The following is a 16,625-nucleotide window of genomic DNA, read 5'->3' on the forward strand; positions in this document are numbered from 1 at the left end:
CTCTTGCTCAGGCTGGTCTCGAACTCCTGAGCTCAAACAATCCGCCTGCCTTGGCCTCCCAGAGTGCTAGGATTATAGGCGTGAGCCACCGCGCCCGGCCCTTTTCCCCATTTTTGTATTGACTTGAATGACTTGCACACTACCTGATTTCAGAATTTATTATAGAGTTATAGTAATCAAAAGTGTGTGGTATTGGTAAAAGGACATACCTAGATCATTGGAACATAACGGAGAGTCCAGAAATAGGCCTACACATTATAGTCAGTTTTTTTCAACAAAGATGCCAAGATAATTCAGTGGAGAAAAATAGTCTTTTCTAGAAATGGGGCTAGCACACCTTGACCAAAGCTTTCATCACATACAGAAATTAACTTAGAATGAATGTAGCCATAAATGTAAAAATTTAAAACTATAGAACTTATATAAGAAAACCTAAGAGAAAATATTTGCAATCTTTGGTTAGGCTAAGATTTCTTAGGACATAAAAAGCACAAACTATAAAAGAAAAAAATTGATAAATTAGACTTCATATATTAAATCCTTCATCAGTTAAATTTTTTACACTGTTAAAAGACAAGCCACAGACTAGGAGAATATATTTGTAAAATACACATCTGATAAAGACATAAGAAAAAAAGGCAAAAGAGTTGAAAAGGTGCTTGACTTAGATAATATACAGATGCAAGTAAATACCTGAAAAGATGCCCAATTGAGTTGATTTCATTAGTGAATAGGAAAATACAAATCCAAACCACAATGTGATACCACTACACACCTGTTAGAATAGCTAAGAACAAACATCCAGCAAAGTTGCTGAGCATCTGCGGCACCCATGCAGTGCTGATGGGAACACTAAATAATACAGCGACTTTGGAAAATGTTTTGGCATTTTATTATAAAGTTAAATATACACTTAGCATAAAGCCCACCACCATCATCTTAGGTTTTTACAAAACTAAGAGATATTTAAACATGTTCATTAAAAAGCCTGTACACAAATATTTATAGTGGCTTCATTCATAATTGTGAAACACTAGAAACAGTCTGTATGCTGGGCCAACAAATCTTGAAAAATTTAAAGTGATTGAAATCATACAAAGTATTAATGTATTCTTTGAACATAATAGAAATAAACTATTCCCAATATAATACTACTCAGCAATTAAAAGGAATGAATTGCTGATTATGAAATAACACAATCGATCTCATGCATTATTCTAAATGAATCTAATTAAATCCAATCAGCACTATATATATTTAGTACCATTTATATGTGACATTCTGGAAAAGGTAAAATTATAGGGACATAACACAAATCAGGGGTTGCTAAGGAATGAGGAAGAAGTTGAAGATTGACTTCAGAGGGGTACAAAGGAACTTTTAAAATGGATCAGAGAACTTGGTATTATTAAAATGTCAGTCTCTTGCTGTTGTTTTATTTAGCATTTCCTTGACCTCTGGTGAAATTTAGTGTCCCTCTTTATATTGATTATTTGGATTTCATTCATGAAGTGCCTAGTCTAGCAAGTCATTTGTCCATATTTCAATTGAGTTTTCTTTTTCTTACTGGATTCTAGGATTACCTTATACTAGACTAATTGTTATACCTTTTGTAAATATGTGCTTCCTTTCTGTGGCATGTCTTTTTAAAACTTTTTAGTGATGTCTCTTGATGAATGCATGTTAATTTTAATTTTGTAGGAAGAATCAGTCTTTAGGCCAGGCTTGATGGCTCATGCCTGTAATCCTAGCACTCTGGGAGGCTGAGGCGGGAGGCTTGCTCGAGGACAGGAGTATGAGACCAAACTGAGCAAGAGCGTGACCTGGTTTCTACTAAAAATAGAAAAAATTAGCCGGGAATGGTGGCGTGCCGCTATAGTCCCAGCTACTCACCTGTAGTCCCAGCTACTCGGAATTTGACGCAGGAGGATAGCTTGAGCCCAGGACTTTGAGGTTGCTGTGAGCTATGATGATGCTATTGCACTCCAGAGTAAGACTCCGTCTCCAAAAAAAAAATCAGTCTTTATAGATTGAGCTTTTTGTGTCTTGATTTAAGAAATCCTTCCTACATGAGGATATTGTTCTTTATTATCTTTAAAAAGTTTCTTGTATAAGTTTATGGGGTACAAGTGTAATTTTGTTACATAGATACATTGCATAGTGGTGAAGTTAGGGCTTTTAGTATGTCCATCAGTGGAATAATACTTTGTACCCATTCAGTAATTTTTCATCATCCACCCTCATCCCCCACCCTTCTGAGTCACTTCAGCCTCCCTTGTCTTATCATTTCTACACTCTACATCCATGTGTACACATTATTTAGCTCCTACTTATAAATGAGAATATGTGCTATTTGCCTTTCTGTATTTAAGTTGTTTCACTTAAGATAATATCCTCCAGTTCCATCCATGTTGCTCCAAAAGACATGATTTTATTCTTTTTTTAAATCACTGATTAGTATTCCATTGTGAATGTATACCACATTTCCTTTATCCAGTCATCCATTGATGGATACTCAGGTTGATTCCATGCCTTTGCTATTGTGAATAGTGCTGCGGTAAACATGAGTGAAGGTATCTTTTTGATGTAGTAATTTATTTTCCTTGGATAGATACCCAGTAGGTGGGGATTGACGGATCAAAGGGTAGTTCTATTCTTAGTTCTTTGAGAAATGTCTGTACTGTTTTCCATAGACGTTGCACTAATTTACATTCCCCCCAACAGTGTATAAGAGTTCACTTTTCTCTCCATCCTTGCCAACATCTGTTATTTTTTATCTTTTTAATAACAGCTGGGTTTTGTTTTGTTTTGTTTGGAGACAGAGTCTCACTCTGTCGCCCTGAGTAGAGTGCAGTGGTATCATTGTAGCTCACTGCAACCTCAAACTCCTGGGCTCTAGTGATCGTTTTGCCTCAGCTTCCCAAGTAGCTGGGACTACAGGCATGCGCCACAATGCCTGGCTAATTTTTTCTATTTTTAGCAGAGATGTGGATCTCGCTCTTGCTCAGGCTCTTGTTGAACTCCTAAGCTCAAGCAGTCTTCCCACCTCGGCCTCCCAGAAAGCTAGGATTATGGGTATGAGCCACTGTGCCGGCCAGTAACAACTGTTTTTTTTTTTTTTTTTTTTTTTTGCCAGTTTTGAACACTATTTATTCTTAACGTTCACCAGTGAGGGGTTCTTGTTTTCATTCTAAATGTTCATCAACCTAGAGAGCTTGTCTTCAGGAATACCTAAGTACTCTTTATAGCGAAATAATGCAGCATTTAGGGTCTTTTTCATTGTGCATTCATGAACACAAACGCAAACCAAACTTTCAGCTGTTTGCCACAAGAACAAGACTTTATAAAGGACTTGTTTTAACCAGTATCTTCTTGTCCAATCTCAAAGTTATTCTGCACAGAGTAAGAGAAACAATTTAAATGCCTAAAAGAGCTAGAGGGGAAAGGATGCGTTTGCCGTGTGGAAGTCCTTGAGCCTTGTGGAGGGTGGTCCAGGACTCCTCTCCTTTCCTCGTCCACAAGCATCCACGGCTGGTGCAGTGAGAGAGTCCTGGAAACGCACAGACGGCCTGTTTTCATTGGTACAACATGATGTCTTATTGTGGTTTTAATTTGCATTTCTCTGATCATTAGTGATGATGAGCATTTTTTCCATATGCCTGGTGGCCATTGTATGTCTTGTTTTGAAAAATGTCTATTCATGTCCTTAGCCCACTTTTTGATGGGATTATTTTTTTCCCCTTGAGTTTTAGTTCCTTATAAATTCTAGATAATAGTCCCCTGTTAGATATATAGTTCGCAAATATTTTTTCCCATTCTTCAGGTTTTCTATTTACTCTGTTGATTAAGAAAAATTTTAATATAACAGTATTTTCTGTAGTGTGGTTGGAGTGTACACTATATAATTTACCTTGACATTTTGAAGGCTCTCTGGGTTTAATGATAAATTTAGCAGATATTTTCTTCTTGTTTTAAAAATCTAGTTAAAGAAAACTTGTATTTCTATTTAAGTACCAAAGAAGTGGGAAACAATTTTCAGAATAATTTGTGGTATTTCCTTCCCTGAGAATATATGGCTGTATTGAAATTTTTTCCTTTAAAATGTTTCTAACAGTTTGCAAGTTGTTGATTCGAGGACCACATAGAGTTTGTAGGTATGTTTTGCTTGTCTCTTACAGTGGTATAAACTTTTTGGAGTTGGCTGAAATTCTAAAATCAGATGATTTCTTCTGCAAAATTGTGTTGTATCCTGAACAACTGGATGATTTTGTAATCCTGGACCTGCACTCACATGTGGCAATAGTTAGCTGAAGCTACTAGCACTGTCCTGTGCAGATGTGTCATGTGCTCTCCATTTCAGTCTTTATTCCTGTGTCCCTCCCCCCTGAGTTGTGACCCCTGCTATAGACCCATCTCATTAGGAATATATATACTTAGAAATTCTTAATAAGTTTCCAATAAATAGAAGTTAGATACCAATTGATTATCTAGAACCAAGTAAATTTTATGCCAGAGTGGTAGGGATTATATCAGGAACATCATATTTTAGGTCATATTTTTTAAACTAGGTGTTAAAAAGGCATTTAATAAAGTTTAATGTTCTTTTAAAAAAACAATTTCCATGCCCACTTTGTGCCACTGTTATAATCACTGAGAATATAGCTGTTTACAAAATACACAAAAATTCTTTTCCTGACAAAACTTAAGTGAAAGAAACATGTATTTCTGATCTAGGATTTTGAATGGTTTTAAAATAGGGTTGGAATACTTTAAATGTGATTTTATTTCCATGTTCTTAACATCTCTGTATTAAGCTAATGATACAGTGATAAAAGTGTGTCTTCCAGGATTACTCCTTTTTTTTTTTTTTTTAACAGTTTAGTATAATTTATTTTATTTAACAATCTAGGAAGTTCGCAGCCATCAGCAGTTCCAGTTCAATTTCAGGTGCAATTGGGAATTCAGGAATCTTGGAACTGTTAGCAAAAGCAAACCTCGTTGATAAAATACAGGCATACTTTTATTTATTTATTTATTTATTTTAAAGAGACAGGATCTTGCTCTCTTGCCCAAGCTGGAGTGCAGTGGTGCAGTCACAACTCATTGTAGCCTCAAACTCCTGGTCTCAAGTGATCCTCCCACCTCAGCCACCTGAGTAGCTAGAACTATACGCACATGTCACCATGTCTAATTTTTCTTATTTTTTTATATAGACAGGGTCTCACCATGTTTTGCTCGGGCTGGTCATGAACTCCTGGATTCAAGTGGTCCTTCCACCTGAAAGTGCTAGGATTATGGGCATGAGCCACCATGCCTGGCCACTTGCATACTTCTGATAGCACATGTGAAGGGATCTCTCTAAAATTGAGCTCATTGATTTTGTTCTCAACAAACTGACCTGGGCCACTCAACATGGCTTTTATTGTTCCTGAGGTTATGCATGTTCTCTTTTTTAATAAATTCATGACCATCAGAATTAATTCGGCATATGTGGCATCAAGGCCTTCACAGCCACCATAGGTTTTCTCCTCTCTATCTATTATGTTTTCTTATGAAATTCTACTTCCACCAGGGTCACTCTTGCAGCTAAATTTAGATGGGAGCCCTCAATTCTCTTCCACATGGTCTTTCTGTCTGTGTGGTATCTCATCTTCCAGGATTCTACCCCTGCCCTCTCTTTCTCGAATAGTCTCGTCTTCCTAACAGCGTGGTAGCTGGGTCTCCATAAGGAGCATTGCAGCCTCAGTGTGCAGGTGCTTATCAGGCCTCTCCTTGCATCAGGCTTGTTAACATCCCTTTGGTCAAACATAAGTTGCATGGCCAAACCCAGAGTAATTGTGGGAGAGTACTATGCAAGGTATAAGTATCAGGAGGCATAGTATTATAGTCAGCATCCAAGGTTACCCGAATGATCCTCATTTCTTTGTATTTACTCCCTTGTGTAGGCCCCTCCAACACTAAACAGGGCTGACAGAGTAACTAATAAGCTGTTGTGGAAGTGACAGTGTGTGCTTTTCGAGGTTTGATCATAAAAGACTGTCACTTAAGACTTGCTCTCTTCCTGTTATAGCTGAGTGAAGTTAAAAAAAACAAAAAAACAGACGGCTTTCGTGGATCATGCACTTGGGGGAAACCAACTGCCTTTTTATGAGGGTACTCGAATGGTTTGGAGAGGCCCACATAGATAGGAACTGAGGTCTTTCGAAAACAACCAGTGCCACCTTATAACCCCACGCGTGAATTACCTTCGAAACACGCCCTTCAGGCCCAGTCAACCCTTCAGATCACTGCAGCCTTACAACTGCACCAGATAGAACCTCATAAGAGATTATAAACCAAAAACACATAGCCAAGCTACTCATCCACAGAAACTGTATGATAAATAAATGTTTATTGTTTGAAGGCACTGAGTTTGGGGGTATTTTGTTATATAGCAGTAGATGACAAATACACATCTTTCTTTTCTACTTAAAAAAGTATTTTTAAAAAATTTAATTTAAATTCTTTTAAGAGCTGGAGTCTCCCTATGTTGCCCAGTCTGGCCTCAACTCTTGGCCTCAAGTGATTCTCCTACCTCAGCCTCCCAAGTAACTGGGACTACAGGCGTGTGCCACTATACCCAGCTTCTACTTAAAAAAAAATGTTTGTTTGTTTGTTTTTGAGACAGAGTCTCACTCTGTTGCCCAGGGTAGAGTGTTGTGGCGTCATCATAGCTCACAGCAACCTCGAACTCCTGGGCTTAAGCGGCCCTTCTGCCTCAGCCTCCCAAGTAGCTGGGACTACAGGCATGGGCCACCATGCCTGCCTGATTTTTTTTTGTATATATATTTTTAGTTGTCTGGCCAATTTCTTTCTAATTTTGGTAGAGACAGGGTCTCGCTCTTGCTCAGGCTGGTCTCGAACTCCTGACCTCAAGTGATCCACCCGTCTCGGCCTCCCAGAATGCTAGGATTACAGGCGTGAGCCACCGCACCCAGCCAAAAAATGTTTTTTGATGATTCCTATTTCTATATAATAAAATCTAAAACTCTTTAGCTATGGTATTTAGGAATACAGTTTGCCCTATTCATGTCATCTCTTACCTCCTACTAAACTTGCTCTGACTGCTTCAGAATACTTAGTAAGATGCCTCTAATGACTTCAAAGTCCAGCTAAGTTAGCTTTGATGGCTTCATCAACCTTGGGAGTGAGACATTTCTTTACTGGCTACCTTTTAACTAAAGAGGTGTTTTCATGAAATACAAATCTGATTATGCTATTTCTCAAAACAATTCAGTGGCTTTTTCTTTTCTTTTTTGTCCTTTTTCTTTCTTTCTCTTTTTTAATTTTAAAAGCCAGATTTAGCGGTGGGGGGTTGTAAGTGGCTTTTTCTTGCCTTCAAGATAAAAGCCTAATATCTCCGTGGTTTGTATGTTCTCACCTTGGACTTTTGTCAACTTAGGAGACTTTTAAACTCTGATTCTTAGTTTGCTTATCTGTAATATGAGTTTCGAGCCTTTTGTTGGTTGAGGGTAGATGAATTATGTCTGTGTAGAAGGGACCTTTATAAGATGATTTCAGGTGGTCTCTCTAATTCTACCAAAGTTATTATATAATTTATGTTTGATTTTTTCACATCTTCCATTTTTGTGCCCTTAAACTCGAGGTGTCATTTTCTGTCATTTCTTCAACTGGATAACAATCTTTACTAAAATGTTAATAGATAATGAGGATAAAAGATTTAATAGGTATTAACTTTCACAGGGATATTTGTACAGTTATGTGCCACATAATGATGTTTCAGTCAACAGTGGACCATATATATGGCTGTGGTCCCATAAGATTATATTATAATATCCATATTTTTACTATACCTTTTCTATGTTTAGATGTTTAGATACACGAATACTTAACATTGTGTTAAAATTGCCTGTAGTATCCAGTACAGTAACATGGTGTACAGATGCTCCGGTAGCCTAGGAGCAATAGGCTATACTGTATAGCCCAGGGTGTAGTATACTCTATGATCACAAAATGATGAAATCACCTGACAACATATTTCTCAGAATGTATCACCATTGGATGCATGACTGTACTTTAAAAGTGGATTCTGACCGGGCGTGGTGGCTCACGCCTGTAATCCTAGCACTCTGGGAGGCCGAGGCGGGAGGATTGCTTGAGCTCAGGAGTTCGAGACCAGCCTGAGCAAGAGCGAGACCCCGTCTCTACTAAAAATAGAAAGAAATTAGCCAAAACAACTAAAAATAGAAAAAACTAGCCAGGGATGGTGGCACGCACCTGTAGTCCCAGCTACCTGGGAGGCTGAGGCAGGAGGATCGAGGTTGAGGATCGAGGGAGGATTGAGCCCAGGAGTTTGAGGTTGCTGTGAGCTAGGCTGATGCCACGGCACTCTAGCCCAGGCAAGAGAGTGAGACTCTGTCTCAAAATAAAATAAAATAAGATAAGATAAAATAAAATAAAATAAAATATAAAATAAAAGTGGATTCTCACCAGTGACTGCATTTCCAAACCAAGATATGTATTCGTAACAACAGAATGGCAGAGAGAGGCTTGATATGAGCAGAGTAGCTAATACTATGCACTTCTATATAAAACTGTTTAGTTTGGGACTTTTCACCAATGAAGTCAGCTGGCATTGGAGTTCTTTGTGGAAAGGTTTCTAATTCCAGATTCAATTTCTTTTCATAGAAACAGAATTATTCAGATGTTGTATTTCATATGTCAGGTTTTCTTTTCCCCGTAATGTATCATCATTATTATTAGCATGTGTAATTACATGTCCACTTTTTTCATTCCTGATATTGGTAATATGTGACTTCTATATCTTTTTTTGATTTATTCTTGCTAAGATCTATCAATTTTATTAGTCTTTACAATAACCAACATTTGGCATTGTTGGTTTTCTCTTTTGTATGTTTGTTTTCCAATTCATTGCTGTCTGCTCTTAACTGCCTTTCCCCCCCTTGATTGTACCTTTTGGGGATTTATCAATAATTTGCTATTTTTATAACTTCTTGGGAAGGAAATGTATGTCATTGATTTTTCATGCCTCCTTTTGTAGTATACACATTTTAAGGTTATAAATTTCCCTTTCGTACAGCTTTAACCACATCCCACAAGTTTCGATAGTTTATATTTTCATTATTATTCAGTTCAAAATATTTTCTAATTTCCATTATAATTCCTTTGTTGATCAGTTGAATTTCCCTAAATATTTAAGGAAGAAATAAAGCCAATTTTACTATCAAACTTTAAATGTACTATCATAGGAAAAAAGAGGGGTCACTTTTCAATTTATTTGAAGTCAATGTAACTTTAGTACTAAAACCTGACAAGGTTGTCTGAAGAAGTTACAAGCCAATTTCTTTCATGTATTAGTTGCAAAAATTGAAGCAATATAATAGCAAATCAAATATAATGATACATAAAAGTTTAATGACCAATTGGCTTTATTTTAGGATTGCAAACTTGGACTAAAATTAATAAAATTAGACTTTGTAAATGTGAACTTGGATTAAAATTAGAAAATCAGCCAGTGGGATTTATTATATTAACAGAATTAGGGAGAAAATATGATAATCTCAGGTGCCCAAAAAAATGTGATAAAATTTAACATATTTATGGCAAAAAGTCTTGGCAAAACAGAAATAGAAGTACAGCTTCAGTATTTGACAATGGTGACAAATTACACGAACTATGATTTATGATTAGAGAAGAATTTTTAAGGTATCAGGATGTTGTTATTTGAGAGAAATATAGTAACTTGCATATTTACAGAGAAAACAGACTAGCATAAATATACAAAAATGTAAATAGTGGTTATTTTCTAAGGGTGAGAAATTATGGATTTTTCTTTCATTTTTTCCATTATTCTCCTTTGCATTTTATAGTAATTCTAAAATGTGCATTTCTTACTTTTATAACCATAAATACCAGCAGGGGTTATTTATAATTAAAGCTTTTAATCAGCAGTACAACTATGTAAAAGTATTTAAACATGGCTTTTTATTGTGAGGTGCAAAACCTATTAAATTGTGAAATGAAATAGCAGCTTTAAGAAGTCTAAACAAGGCAGCTTTGATAATAAAATATAACAGAAATGTAATCAGTGATGTTGCCAAATATCAAGTGAATTTGGTTGTCTGTGTGGGGCCAGGAACTTTTTACTGGGGTATATATAAAATAAATGAAAGAGTCTTAAATACTTTCTTTTTCTGTTTCTTTTCTTTCTTTCTTTCTTTCTTTTTTCTTTTCTTTTTTTTTGATGTAGCGCCTCTCTCTGTCTCCCAGGCTGGAGTGCACCGGTGTGATCATAGCTCACTGCCGTCTCCAACTCCTAGGCTCAGGAGATCCTCCTGCCTCAACCTCCCAAGTAGCTGGGAGTGCAGGTGTGCCACCACACCTGGCTAATTTTTTCTATTCTTATTTTTTTTGTAGAGATGGGGTCTCACTATGTTGCCCAGGCTGGTCTAGAACTCCTGGGCTCAAGCAATCCTCCCCACCTTGGCCTCCCAAAGTGTTGGGATCACAGGTGTGAGCTACCACATCCAGCTTAAATTCTTTATAAATCAGGTGCTGATGCAGATAGCATGTATATGAGTAATGCAAAAGTTGATGCTTATTTATAAATTTCTTTGAGATTAGTCATTTCATGCTTGTGATCTTTTTCCAAATTCTTAAGTGAAGATTTATAAAAATTTGTGAACCCTCTGATTGTAGTAACTGATTGTTAGTTCGTGTTGTAATGGAGACGATTAAAAAAAAAAATGCATCCTCCACTGATTTCTAAATACCAGGTTGATTATGTTGTTTTTTATACACTATTACAGATGGTAGTAAAAACATTTATGGATATGGATCAGGACTCAGAAGATGAAAAACAGCAGTATCTGCCACTGGCCTTGCATCTTGCTTCTGAATTCTTCCTCAGGAACCCCAATAAAGATGTGCGTCTCCTTGTAGCATGTTGTTTGGCTGACATCTTTCGAATCTATGCCCCAGAAGCTCCATATACGTCTCACGATAAACTTAAGGTAAATGCAGTCTTTATAGAATCATTTCGTCTTTATAGTCTAGTTTACCTTTATGAGCATAGGTTTCCTATTAATCTCATCATCTTAAGATTATATCGTAAGTTGCAAAACTAATCATTCAGTTACTATTTATTGAGTATCTACACCATGACGATTTGTATGAGGCATAGAAAGGTGTAATTCAAAACTAGGCTCTATCTGCTCATACTTAATTTTCTGGAGAATCCATCACAAAGCCCAGATGTCTACGTTCAAGGGATAAATAGAAAATTAACGATACTTTTTAAAACAATAAAGTACCAGAATTTGCACATTGTTCTGTCTGCAAAACTATATGCTTATCTTGGTGGTTCTTTGTTCAAATGTTTGAAGAACTCTTCTTTAAATTGATCTTTTGAGGTGATTTCATATTTTGAGTAATTTTGTTCTTGGCAAATTTTAATCCTTTGAACTGCCTTCTTTAAAATAGTCCAAAAATCATTTTGTACCATATTGATATCATTTTGAGTTAAAACTTCTAAATAAAGCTTATTAAGTTATGGAGCACTATCATGAAAAATACAAACCTTGAACTAGTCTGTTGCCTTTGTTCTACACAGCTCGTCACCCATCAATTTCAAAACTACTTGCTGAAAATTATAATACTATTTACATGTAGGCAATAGTAGTGGAAAGACTCATATCCAGCTTCTTAAAATGAAGAGAATTGTTTGCCGTGATGCAAGGTAAAGATAAGTGAAGTGGAAGCACGATAGTAGAGGAAAGTGATAACATATAGAACCTGTTGTCCTCTCAGAATAAGAAAACCTGAAGATTTGTGGAAGTGACGCTCTTTATTTTGCCTATAGAGAATATGGTTTTATATGATTTGATCTTTTTTAGTTATTTTAAACAATGGACTAGGCCAGTCCCAAGGCATCCAGCTGAAGAATTTTCTTTTATTGTAATTTGTAACAGATAATGTACATACAGACTACTAATGTGTTGTGAAAGAAAAGTTTTTGTGTCTAAATTAATATATTTTATCATTTTTTTTAACAGGACATATTTTTGTTTATTACCAGACAATTAAAAGGTTTGGAGGATACAAAGAGTCCGCAGTTTAATAGATACTTTTATTTATTAGAGGTAAAAAAATAAACTTTATTTAATAAATATCACATTATTTTATGTGGTAGCAAATTATTCATAGTAACTTCATTATGTAAAATGGGTCTTTTTTGGTTTTATACAGAGCCCATTTAATAAAATGTCTTTTACATCTCATAAGGAAAATCCAATCTTTTTATTATTCTTCATATCCTGGAAAGATAAAGCATATTCTACTGGAAAAACTGTAGATTATTTGAAACTATAACTTATAATTTCATCTTTCTATTTATTCTCTAATCTAAAAACATTAATTTTCACTGCTCCTTGAATTTTCTGTGTATATGTCTACCAACACAAAAATATTTAGTATTTTTCAATTTGAGAAAGTTGATGCCATCATGTTTATATATATTTAAAAGTCAGAGTACATGACGAATTTAACACTTGTAATTTTATGTTTTGTCTTTATAGGCTTTACTGTAGATTTCTAATTCTAAAAAATAAATTTTACTAATGAGTTTGCTTTTGAGTTTGTGTATGTGTAATTAAATATTTTTATTTGTCTTAGAATCTAGCTTGGGTTAAATCATATAACATCTGCTTTGATTTGGAAGATTGCAATGAAATTTTTATTCAACTTTTTAGGACTCTTTTCTCAGTGATCAAGTAAGTTATCTTTTAAGCATTTTTGTCTCTTTTTCTTGCTGTGTATATTGAAGTGTCATGTATTCTACATGTACACTAAGATCTTTTAGTTATAAGGAATTGTTCTTACAAGATTTAACATAAAGAGGGAAATAAACAAAAACTCTGTTGTCTGAAAGCTGACTTTGCCCTCATACTTTCATTTTAAACTATGATATCAACTTATTATTTGACTCTGTGCCCCAGTCTGGGTTGGGGGCCTATGAAACAATACAGAAATATAAAGCAGAGCCCTTGTTTTGGTGAAACTTATTATCCAATAGAGGCAACAACATATAGTCATAAAGCAGATAGTATGAGAATTTATACAATGAAGTACTAAACTTTAGTAGTACTTTAATAAAAAGGATTTGTTCCGTAAAATTTGGATTCAGTCAAAAGGCTGCACTAAAGGATTCAGAAGGCCACATGTGGCCCCAAGGCTGCAGGTTCCCCACCCCTATATGGTGTCTAACCAGAAGACAAATTGCTGGACAGGAAAGCCCAAGCTCTAATTTCAGTATAGTACAGTTTTTTGTTTGTTTTTAGTGTAGTAAACCAAGCTATGAGATGTGTTCTAGAGCAGCGGTCCCCAACCTTTTTTGGCATCAGGGACTGGTTTCATGGAAGACAATTTTTCCACACTCTGGGTGGTTGGGGGGATTGTTTTGGGATGATTCAAGCTCATTACATTTATTGTGCAGTCAAACCTTTCTGCTAATGATAATCTGTATTCGCAGCCACTCCCCAGCACTAGCATCACCACCTCAGCTCCACCTCGGATCCTCAGGCATTAGATTCTCATAAGAAGTGTGCAGCCTGGATCCCTCGTGTTCGTAGTTTACAATAGGGTTTGTGCTCTTATGAGAACCTAATGCCGCTGATCTGACAGGAGGCGAAGCCTATGCCAGTGATGGGAGTGGCTGTAAATACAGATGAAGGTTCACTCGCCTGCTGCTCACTCTTGCTGTGCAGCCTGGTTCTTAACAGGGGGTTGGGGACCACAGTTCTAGAACATTATATTATATGCAAATGAACATAAGATATCTTACACAGATTTTAAATTTTCTAATGGCCACATTAAGAAAGGTAAAATAGGTGAAATTCATTTTAATAATTTATCCCACTCTATCCAAAAGTATTATCATTTCAACATGTGACCGTTTTCATACTTCACGTGTTCATTAGCCAAATGTGTCTAATGGCTTGTGTATTGGGCAGCCTGTTTCTAGAGTTTTCTGTAGATTTTTATGACTGTTGTATTATGTTTTCCTTTTCCTTAGATAGAAAAGTAGGACTAGGTGTTAACCTGGAATAAACAGGAAAGAATCAGACCAGCCTGGTCTAGAGATAGAAGCTTATGGAAAGACTGTATGAGAAAAAGCTTCTTGTGGCATTTGACTAGCAGTAGGCCCTTAAAATAAATGACAGAATAAAGAAACCTTACCTTTGTATTAATTAGCTTTTGCTGCATGACAAAACAACCTAAAAACTTGATAGTTTAAGACAACCAATATTTTATATAGCCTGGGATTCTGCTTGGCAGTTTTTGTCTGGACTAGATTTACTCCAGTGTTTGCAGACACTTGGCAGGACATCTGGCAGTTGGCTGAGGTAGTAGGAGAACTGGGTCACATACCTTGTTATCTGCAGGTTAGCTTCTTCATATGCTGACTAGGTTTCAAAAGTAACAAGAAAAGCCAGGTATGGTGGCTTATACCTGTAATCCCAGTACTTTGGGAGGCCCAGGCAGGAGGATTGCTTGATACCAGGAGTTGAAGACCAGCCTGGGCAACATCGGAAGACCCCCCCATCTCTACCAGAAATTTAAAAATTAGCCAGGTAAGCATGGTGGTAGGTGTCCGTAGTCCTAGCTGCTCAGGAGGATGAGGCAATAGGATTGCTTGAACCCAAGAGTTCCAGCCTGGACAACAGAGAAGACCCTGTCTCTGAAAACAAACAAAAAGTAGGAAGAAAGGGCAAACCTCACTGGACAAGCACTTGAAACTGATTCTTGTCCTTACTTTTTATACCGTATTGATTTTTCATTTGTCTGTTTGAAATTCTTTGAGAGATACCAGAATGACATTTTCAGAACCTTCTAGTTATAAGTTATGGTAAGCACTTTAGATCAGGCTTTTGATTTTCAGTGTTGGTGAAGTAAAACCTCTAATGGCAAAGGTACAGCAAAAATTACTTGTGTTGGCTTAGGTGTTTGGGGGTGTTTAAATCTGTTTTGATCTTATTTTGAGGAATTTGTTAAAATCCAAGAGGGGAGAAAAGGTTGAAAAAACTGTCCACATTCATTATGTTATATATTTTTTTGTTCTGTTATGTAAAATTTTATCACCATGTAAAATCTGGGGCATGTAAGCAAAAATATCCTTTCTTTCAGGTTGACATTTTTATTAGGCAGAATTTAGCTCTTAGAGTCCTAGTTGTGTAGAGACTTAATTTATTATAAAAGTCTTTCTCTTCTTTTTTTAATGCGAATGGAAGAAAATATACTTTATTAGAAATTATGTTGGTCTTTGTTTTTGTAAAATACAACAATACCTTAACAACTTTGGTAGTAGTAGAAAGTAAATAGAGTAACCAAAATTTCTTTGCCATTATTGGCACTGTTCCCTCAAGTGAAAATCCTTTTATGTCTGAGATTATTGTTTTAAACTGGAAAGTTTAATTTTCTTTTTGAATGCCTGAATTTTCTTTCTTATCTTCTTCTTCTTCTTCTTTTTTTTTTTTTAGCAACAGCCACAATAAGAAGGTACAAATGCACATGCTAGACTTGATGAGTTCTATCATCATGGAAGGTGATGGAGTTACTCAAGAATTATTGGACTCCATTCTTATTAACCTCATTCCTGCACATAAGGTCTGTAAAGTATGAAGATATGAAAGGTTAAGATTTAAAGGTAGTGCTCCTCATAAGAATGAACAATTGTTTTATGACCATTTGCAATCTCACATAATTATACCCATTATTACTCTCCAGCCCCAAATAAAATAGATTCACACACATTAGTCTTGTAGCTATTATTTTTACAAGTTACATTGATTAACATATTATGTAAGATTTTCATTCAGTTAAGTTCTCTCTATTTTCTGGAAACTAAAAATGTTTCATATTCACTATTCATGACTAATCTGAGAATTATAAGGGTTTGGGTTGTTGAATTTTGGATAGTTTCATTTAGAAAAAAAAATGTATTTTCTCCTTTGTAACGCAGATGTAGAACATAGGCATTTGGATTTCTTCTCAGAACCCGTATTGTACATTTTTCTTAGGCACTTTCAGAAAAAGATTTGGGCAGAAGCAGGAGCTATATAGTTAATGTTAAGGGGGAAAGGATGATTCGGAGCTGTATCATTGCTCCCTGTTTCCTTTTTCTATTTCTCCCCACCAGGTCCTCCTAAGAAACTGAGGGACTTGGCTCCCCACAAGCTCCGCCACTGGGCTCTGCTCAAGCCTACCACAATGTTGATATTTGCCCTCTTGTTCTTTTCTTCTAATGGTTCAGTAACCTATTATCAGATTACATGAACAACCTGTCTTATACTTACCCACACAAAAATAAGATTAATTTAAAATTCTTTCTTGACTCTCTAAATATTGTTTGCATTTTGTTTTATTTATTTATTTTTTGAGACAGAGTCTCGCTTTGTTGCCCGGGCTAGAGTGAGTGTGGTGGTGTCAGCCTAGCTCACAGCAACCTCAAACTCCTGGGCTTAAGCGATCCTTCTGCCTCAGCCTCCCGAGTAGCTGGGACTACAGGCATGCGCCACCATGCCTGGCTAATTTTTTCTATATATATT

At 36.1% G+C, this 16,625-nt stretch overlaps 1 protein-coding gene and 1 pseudogene across 1 annotated transcript in view; one reads left to right on the plus strand and one right to left on the minus strand.

Annotated features, from left to right (window-relative positions):
- Window positions 1–16,625, plus strand: part of PDS5A (PDS5 cohesin associated factor A) — a 163,809-nt gene that overhangs the window by 58,682 nt on the left and 88,502 nt on the right. Inside the window, exons 3-6 of the mRNA XM_012644468.1 lie at window positions 10,830–11,033; window positions 12,075–12,161; window positions 12,694–12,791; window positions 15,558–15,684. Coding sequence (XP_012499922.1) covers window positions 10,830–11,033; window positions 12,075–12,161; window positions 12,694–12,791; window positions 15,558–15,684 — 516 coding nt within the window. The remainder of the gene's footprint in view (window positions 1–10,829; window positions 11,034–12,074; window positions 12,162–12,693; window positions 12,792–15,557; window positions 15,685–16,625) is intronic.
- Window positions 4,898–7,070, minus strand: LOC105810470 (annotated as a pseudogene).

Source organism: Propithecus coquereli, unplaced genomic scaffold (genome assembly GCF_000956105.1).
Source record: "Propithecus coquereli isolate 6110/MARCELLA unplaced genomic scaffold, Pcoq_1.0 Scaffold213, whole genome shotgun sequence".
In the NCBI taxonomy this organism is placed as follows: Eukaryota; Metazoa; Chordata; class Mammalia; order Primates; family Indriidae; genus Propithecus; species Propithecus coquereli.